At 45.4% G+C, this 8,589-nt stretch overlaps 2 protein-coding genes across 5 annotated transcripts; both read left to right on the top strand.

Annotated features, from left to right (window-relative positions):
* On the top strand, window positions 1-4,865 carry LOC135632409 (phosphoglycerate mutase-like protein AT74). Of its 4 annotated transcripts, none has more exons than XM_065140967.1 (3): window positions 1-187; window positions 3,544-4,243; window positions 4,329-4,865. In XM_065140967.1, exons 2-3 carry the CDS (start codon window positions 3,784-3,786, stop codon window positions 4,739-4,741), a joined length of 873 nt encoding a protein of 290 aa, XP_064997039.1. In that variant the 5' UTR covers window positions 1-187; window positions 3,544-3,783; the 3' UTR covers window positions 4,742-4,865. The 4 variants fall into 4 exon arrangements, with proteins under 4 accessions (XP_064997039.1, XP_064997042.1, XP_064997040.1 ...); XM_065140970.1 differs by having other exon boundaries at window positions 3,191-4,243; XM_065140968.1 differs by having other exon boundaries at window positions 1-503.
* An 808-nt stretch (window positions 4,866-5,673) lies between these two features.
* LOC103978994 (ethylene-responsive transcription factor 8) lies at window positions 5,674-6,729 on the top strand. Its single transcript, XM_009394982.3, has one exon. The coding sequence runs from the start codon at window positions 5,793-5,795 to the stop codon at window positions 6,450-6,452; it is 660 nt and encodes a 219-aa protein (XP_009393257.2). The 5' UTR covers window positions 5,674-5,792; the 3' UTR covers window positions 6,453-6,729.
* Window positions 6,730-8,589: the final 1,860 nt, after the last annotated feature.

Raw genomic sequence — 8,589 nt, 5'->3', positions numbered from 1 at the left:
GGAGTTAGTTGGAGCGGTGATGTGATGGAGTTAGGGCGCGACTGTTGTCAATGTCATGCAACGCAACCGTCTCTCTCGCCCTGACCGCAGTGCCGCAACCTAAAGAGGAGCCGGAGGACGTCTCGCGCCTCTCCGCTGTCCGACCGCCGGTGGATGCAGATCTCCAGAAGGCCCAACTCTTGAATCTGTTAGTCGCCCTCGTTCCCCTCCCCCGCAGTTGATGCCCTTTTTCTTGCTTTTGTTATGCTCGGTTGAGGGGATTCCGTCGCCGCTTCGACGGCTCCATTTCCCTTCCTTCTCGTTCGTGATTGCCGTGCCCATCGATTGGTTCTTGATCTTTTGGGCCTGTTTTGGGCGTTCATTGGAGATCACATTGCCACGTTGATTCGGTGATCCACTCGAAGTCTCTTGACAAATGCTGGTCGCTTCTGAGCGTGCTGAGGTTATTTTCTCGCAAAAATCAACAGTAGGGTAACAACAACAACCAGTCTCGACCGGTGGGGGTATGCATAATCGATTCTGTTTACAAGAATCAGCTGTTCTAGGGTTATCTTACGGGATCTTGCTTGATTGTGCCCTAGAAATCGGTTCATCTTAGATTGTCCAAAGTAATTTTTGTGTGTTTATTCGTAATATTTGTAAATTTGACACAGTTTCGATTTCTATGGATATGATGACATCTCTGACTGCTGGGGCAAAACCTTTTTCTTCCTTTAAGGGGGCTATTCAGGTAAACGAGAGATTATCCTGACTCGATCTTGGAACAATAATAAGGGACCTGACCAAATGCAATCAGAGCCGCGAGGGCTCTTTTTGATACATGGAATTGTTAGTTGTGGCCTCTGTCTGAAGTACATGAACTGTTCCATTCAACTGTTTCCCAATTTATGGCCTTTTGATTCTATCTTTACTTATGTTCCATGCAGCCAGGAAATGACTGTTCCTCAGCTTCAAAACTAGTGCACTATTTGAATCCAACCTAGTCGATTTGTCCACTAGAAGCATGCTCAAGTACATCATCTCTGTTATAGGTTGGAAAACTTTTGAGCCTTTTTCATGAGAAAACTCTAAATTCTTGGAGTTTGTTTGGGTCGTACTCTTGTACTAGTTTTATAATGGATCAATTGCCTATAGAAATCTGTGCTTTCCAAGCTCACGACAGAAGATCTGGTTTGGACTCAATTTTCATGATTTGGGCGAATTTAAAAAATATTCAAGCTGATTCAATGTCTTTTTGACCTATGCTTAACAATAGTCTTTTTGTCTAATTATTGACGAAGATGTTTCAAAAGATCTACACTAGTTTTAAAGGACTATTTGTCAAGACACCATAATGACACTGATGTATTTCCTATATCAGACTTGTTTTTGACAGTTTGCAGAAAATATGCCGAAGTAACGTCTTGATTCATTATTCAACTATCTCTGATCATTCACCCAATGTTGAGATTGACTGGAACAATAGAGGGCAATTGGGTACCAGCATAAGACCAAGCATTCTCATCATTGATTTTAGGCATTGGTGACATGCTAAACTGAACTTAACTTTAAGAGGTGCATAATCTGTGGATATGTATAGGACTTCTGATTGGTAGATTGACATGAATGCTTTCCTCAGTGCCATAACACAGCCAAGGGCAATTTTTTTGGTTCTTACCCTTTCACCTATTCTTGCCCTGAGTTATTTCACAAGAAGTACATGATTTTGTTTCTGATCAAGGAAAATGATTGCAAAAGCTCAATAATCTAGTGTAGGCTTCTTCTCTGCCCTTTTAAGCATTGGCTTTATAGTGAATTTTATTTGATTGTTCCTGTTTATCGTTACTGGAAATTTGTATTAACTGTTAGTTTAAAGGCTTTTAGACGGATGTGCTGACTTGCCCTTGCATATGGCAGACTAAGTTTTCATAGTGAAATAGCTGGACACCAAAATATTGTTGTATATCAGTGAGACTAGAATGGAGGTCCAGTGATTGGAATGATATAGAAGGTCAAGATATGGAATCAACAGTATTAGTGAATGAGGTGATGCAATTTTCTGCACAAGATACTCTGAAGTAGTAGACTAGATATAAAATCTAAAGGCCACTAGCTGTCAGAGACTTCTTGTTGGGCAAGTGATTTCTTCACTATAGATGTCATGACTGGCTAACAGTATAGTAAATGTTTAGCTTCAGGAGTTGTAAGATAATAGAAATTAATTAAGAAAATAGTAAATTAGTTTTTTCCTCAAGTCTTTTTGTGATATGAATGGTCAATGTGTGAAAGATTAACAGCATCTTATATCTTCAAATGTTCTTAGCCTCCTTTAGAAGTAGAGTACGTTACCTTTAAACAGAATCCGGCGGATGAGTTAAAGCCCCCAGAACTCCCACAATGAAGTTTTTCAGTTGGAAAAGAATTGAAAAACATATGTACTAGGGTGTTACATTAGATCCCTAAGAATCATATTTAGCTTAATTAGCCTTCTTCTAGAATGAAACAGTCATTCTGCATCAATAGCCGTGGAAGGGTTACTTTGGAGAAGTTACAAGGAATGAGATATTTCATCCTTGCTAAAGTCTTCTTCTTGCTTGGGTCTTTGATAGAAGTCCTGATGCGTTGAAGAACAAAAGGAGTCTGCTAGACAAATCTGATTTGATTCACATTACAACCGGACACTTGCTTATCTGGATGCGGTATATGTTGTTCATTATATACTATGACAATGTTTCTTAGATAATCTACGTTCTCAAGGTAGCAAGTTTGTTACAATCTCAGAATTTATTTTATGATGAAGGGGGCTAGTATGAATTATTTGTATAATTTATTTTTTTGTTGTATACTCGCAAGTCAGTATTACGCTTATCTAATAGATGATCATTGGCAAGTATCTTAATTCCGCATGCTACACATTCCATATATCCCTTTCTATCTTTTGTTTTGATTATGATGGATTATTCTGTATAAGGACTAGTTCGCTAGATATAGTTCTTGGTACCGTCGGCTATTCATGCTTTTGAGGCAAAGTATTATATGTTTGTTCTTTGGTGCATTTGTTATAAAGCTATTCATGCTTTACTAAGTGAAGACATATGTTCTTTGGTGCGTTTGTTATAAAGTTCATGCTTTTTGAGGCAAAGTATCATATTTATTGGTGCTTGTTGTTATAAATATACTTGTAGCATTACATAATTCCCACTGTAAACAGCTTGGATTGGTGCACTGCACTTGTTGACGAAGCAAGTGCTGTGCATATATGACCATGAAAAATAGCTTGTGGTCAGCGTTCTTAAAGAGCCTGAAAGCATCGAGTTCCTCAATTGAATAATGCCACTCGGCCTGCCATCAGTCACGTGTACAAGAATCAAAAGCTACGTGGATCCGAAGAACAGCCCACCGCCCACCTTTTTTGTCAAGCAGTCGTGCGGTTTACTCATTTTAACAAGCACGGGAAAATGTTTAGTTTAGATGCAGAGAGCGTTTTATTCTTGCTTCCGATTCATTAACCACTTAATCTCTGTTTCTTTTTGCTGATCTTTCAGGCTCATCATGTTGTTTCAGGTCAAAGATCCAATAGATACTTTTTTTTAACACACCACGTTGTTGGCGGATAAAGCTCAGGATTCATTGAAGGCTTTTTCATTACGAAGAGTTCTTGATAAGCCTGTACTTGTTGACGACGAAACCTCTGTACGAGGAATGACCCACCGGAAGGATCTATAAAAAAAGCCAGAGATTGCTCGGATCAGGAGGAACGGGAGAGAAGGGTCGCAGCTTGAATCCAGGAGGAAGGGCGAGGAGATGGATAAGAACCAGAAGAGTGGCCACAGGTGTCTGCCCAAGAGGATCATACTGGTGAGGCACGGGGAGAGCCAGGGGAACCTGGACATGGCCGCGTACACCACCACCCCGGACTGCCGGATCCCGCTCACGCCGCTGGGCGTCGTGCAGGCGCGCACCGCGGGGGAGCGCATCCAGCAGGTGGTGTCGGAGGGCGGGCGGGCGGCGAGGTGGAAAGTCTACTTCTACGTGTCGCCTTACGAGCGCACGCGGGCGACGCTGCGGGAGATAGGGCGGGCATTCCCGAGGAAGAGGATCATCGGGGTGAGGGAGGAGTGCAGGATCCGGGAGCAGGACTTCGGCAACTTCCAGGTGGAGGAGAGGATGAAGGTCATCAAGGAGACGCGGGAGCGCTTCGGCCGCTTCTTCTTCCGCTTCCCGGAGGGCGAGTCCGCGGCGGACGTCTTCGACCGGGTCGCAAGTAGGCTTCTCTCCCAACTCTACTTGGGCCTCCATATCTTTGTTGGGCTGTTGGGTTAAGCAGCGTCATGACACTGGGTTTGCAGGCTTCATGGAGTCGCTGTGGAGGGACATCGACATGAGGAGGCTGGAGCAGGACGACAACTTGGACGTCAACCTCGTGATCGTGTCGCACGGCCTGACCTCCAGGGTGTTCCTGATGAAGTGGTTCAAGTGGACCGTGGACCAGTTCGAGCTGCTGAATAACCCCGACAACTGCGAGTTCCGAGTGATGCAGCTAGGCCCCGGCGGCGAGTACAGCCTCGCCATCCACCACACGCCGGCGGAGCTGCAGCTGTGGGGGCTTTCGCCGGAGATGATCGCGGACCAGCAGTGGAGGGCCACGACCGTCCGCGGCAGCTGGTACGAGAACTGCCCCTGGCACATCGACAACTTCTTCCACCACCTCAAGGACTCGTCCGACGACGATGGGTCGTCGGACGAGTGCTACAATGCATGAACTAATTTATTTTCGGTTGTCTGGTCTCTCCTTGCGTCTCTTTTTCTTCCGTAGAAAATGATTCTTTGTGGTACAAGAATTGCTTCAATAAACAACACGTCGGTGTGGGCTATTATGAGTACAATCGTATCTTTTGTGGACCGTCGGACTACAGAATCCAGCGTATTATTTTGGAGTTCCGTAACCAACACACTCGGACACGGGTAGCGGGACCCACTGACCCAAGCCGCTCATCCACGCGGAATCCGATAGTCGCGGACACGCTGTTGCCGACTGCTCGCGAAGGGAGCCACTCATCGATAGACGCCGTTACGTGTTCCCGCGCCACCTTGACGGCCGCCTCCCCCGGTCTCCGCGAAGGTCGTGACGGGCACTACATGTCCGTCGGAACCTGGGAAGGCGCGGCGAAAGAGACAGCGCCGCCCACGGGCTGCGGTGACCTCGTCCCGACAACCGCGTCTCAGATTTATTTCACCCCTCCGGCCAAGTTACCCACCCTGGAAAAGAACTCCGCGGGAGACCCAGATGATCTAGCCGTCAATCCAACGAATCTTCGTATTTGATCTCCAATTCTTAGCGACCTCTCTTGTGGGTGTGGGTGTGGGTGTGGGTCGGGGTGTCTGAAGCAGCGCTGGATTATATTATGGCGGGGGCGGGTTGAGGGATGGCGTCGCGATAACAATTGCCAGCGAAATCTTTGTGATTCGGAAGGATCACCGAAAATCCAACGTGCCATCAGCAACGGGTGCGGTGATACCACGTATCCAAATAATTACGAGAGGGCGGCGGCTGCGGTCGGTCAAACCGTCCGCCTACTACGCACATTATTTTTCTCTTCCCTTTCGCCGCTCCACCACTCCCTCTCTTCTCCCCTCTCATTCACCCTCTCTCTCTATCTCTCTCTCTCTATATATATTTATCCTCGCCCATATCTTTCCTTCCACCTCAAGGCAGCTCCCCTGTTCTCCTTATAGCTGAATCCTCCGTGAAGACAGAAACAGAGAAGAAGAATACGGAACGGAGAGAAGCAGAGAAGTTTGGGGGTCTTGCAATGGCTCCGAGGACGAAGGGAGGCGACGCCGGAGAGGGAGGAGGAAACTTGCAGGTCATTCGCTTCCGGGGCGTGAGGAAGCGGCCGTGGGGGCGGTACGCCGCGGAGATCCGCGACCCCGCGAAGAAGAGCCGCGTCTGGCTCGGTACCTTCGACACGGCGGAGGAGGCGGCGCGCGCCTACGACGCCGCCGCTCTCCAGTTCCGCGGCCCCAAGGCCAAGACCAACTTCCCCTACCCCGACCCTCGCCACTTCCCCGCCGTCTTCGTCGGTGCTGGGTCCGGATCCGCCGCCTCCAGCCCCAGCAGCAGCACCGTCGAGTCCTCCACCCCTTCCCTGCCGTATCCCGCCGCGCCCCCACCGTTGGATCTCGAGCTCGGCCACGCGTCTGCCCGCCTCCCCTTCCTGCACCCCCTCCCGGCCACCGCAACTCCCGCGCATCCCTTCTTGTTCCTGGACGGGATGGCGAGATCGGAGAAGGCGGTAGCTGTGACAGGGTTCAAGACCGTGGCGATGAGTGCCTACGGCGGGGCGCACAGCGAGTCGGGTTCGTCCCTGGACATGAGTTATTCTCTCTCTCCTGTGGTGATGGCTGCGCCGGGTAGGAGGCTTCCCTTCGATGTCGATCTCAACCTGCCGCCTCCGCCGGAGGTGGCATGAGATCCGTACGTCTTCAAATCTCGACAGAGATAGAATAATAAAAAATATCATATATATATATATATATATATATATATATATATCCTCATCTTAAAGTCTTGGTTAGAGAAGATGTAAACAAATAGTTTTTGGGGTTTTTTTCGACGCTGAGAAATTAAAGGGAATCTCGGAGATGAAAGAGGGAGATCCGACTCAGTGTTGTTTCAAATCTACCATATGTGTTTTTGATGAGCAATTAAAATTTTTCTGCCACCTTTTTAATCTCATAAATTGTTTCATGCCATCATGAGATGGGAAAAGAACCGGAATCATTTCAAGTATAGAGCTAAATCTGGATGGATGCCGCTTATCCTCATTCAAAGATGATGGATAAGGTGCTTACCACATGAAATCTACGTGCCTCTTTTTTGGTTTTGATGTTCCCGAATCGTACGCGTCATTTTACACGGAGAAGAAGCCCGTACGGCGATCGAGTCCCTAAATTTCATGTCATTGGTCGTCCATTTCAATAAATCCAGGACGTCACCACCCTCGCACGCAAGGTCAGAGTCCATGCGTGCTGAGACATTGTCCGACACGCCTATCATCTTAAACCGCGTACGATCCACCCTCATGATTCACCGACGCCCCAACCTCGAAAGCCATCGACCGACGACCTCACAGGCGAGCCATCGACTATTCAGCCTCCAGGCCGAGGAACGTTTACCAAGAATCCGACACCGAGGGTCGGTCAACGTTTCGACGTCCAGTTAAGTCGACGAGACACTCTAAACATCGACCCGTGGATTACTGGCTAACAAGCCACGACACATCCATTCACAAACACATTTATATACGTCAAATCGACATCGAGCGTTGTCTCCGTGTGTACGCGACATTATAACTCATCTGTGTGGCCTTTTTATTGGCTTGGTGGTAAGCACGTCGTTATCCCTTTGGGTGAACGACGAGTTCGTGCATCGCAACACGTCATGCTCACACAAAGACGGAGGCGAAGCGCAAGCACAAAGAACGGGAAACGGGCTGCCGCCCTCTGCCATCCTCGTTTCCATCGGCGACCCCAATCGCTTTCCCAGTTGTTTTCGAGTGAGGGGGCGACGAAGCAGCGTCGCTACCGCCACGTGGGAATCGCGGATCCCGTTTCCATGGAGCATCCCGATCGCTTACCCGGTTGTTTTGGAGTGAGCGGGAACCGCGTCGCTGCCGTGACGTGGGAATCGCGACCACATGGGAATCGATGCTTCCAAGCCGGGCGGTGCTGACCAATTACGAGGACGGCGGCTCGGAAGAATTCTTTTACGTCCTATCGCTTGAATTAAATTTGGGAGATTTTTCTGTGAAATTTCCCCTTTTCGTTTTTTTCTCAGAAGCTATCTCGTATTTTCTCTTTTAAGTAATATCTAAAATATTCCTTATCAATCCCAAATAATACTGTTCATAATCCCATACAGTGTTTTAACTATAAAATAAAAATATTACAAAATTTATTTAAAATATTATAGAAATCATAACTTCAACCACAACTTCAATGTTAAAAATTTAGTACTGTAATAATTTATGAGTAAAAATAATTTAAAATTATAATATAATCATGATATTTTTAATAGTATTTTTAGTATATTAATAAAAATATTATAATGCTATTGAAGAACACTGTAAGTGAGCTAAATAAAATTAAAACACACTAAAAATCAGTCTATATATCATACAAGGATTCAAATAGATATTTATAATAGTTTATTATTCATATAATTTAAAAATACTATAAATGACTTGAATAAACTCATAATCTCAACTAAACCAACTACAAACCTACAAAAAAAAATCTTACTAATCTATAAATAATAATAACAAAAAACAATATAATATAATATAATTTATAATGTTTTCAAATAACTTTATAGTGCTTTCAGCACTACAAGTAAAAATACCACAACAACTATTAATGGAAATAATATTGATAATATGTTTTCTTGGTATTATTCGAATTAGGGATACTATTTATGAAAAAAAAAAGATATTTAAAAAAAGTGAATTTTTTGAAGAAAAATCACTGATTAAATTGAAATTCTAATTCATTTATTTGAGTTAATTATGCATATACACATAAATGCAAAAAAACTCTCATATAATAATT

This window comes from Musa acuminata, chromosome BXJ3-3, assembly GCF_036884655.1.
Source record: "Musa acuminata AAA Group cultivar baxijiao chromosome BXJ3-3, Cavendish_Baxijiao_AAA, whole genome shotgun sequence".
NCBI lineage: Eukaryota > Viridiplantae > Streptophyta > Magnoliopsida > Zingiberales > Musaceae > Musa > Musa acuminata.
This window is presented reverse-complemented; position numbering and strand designations above follow the sequence as displayed.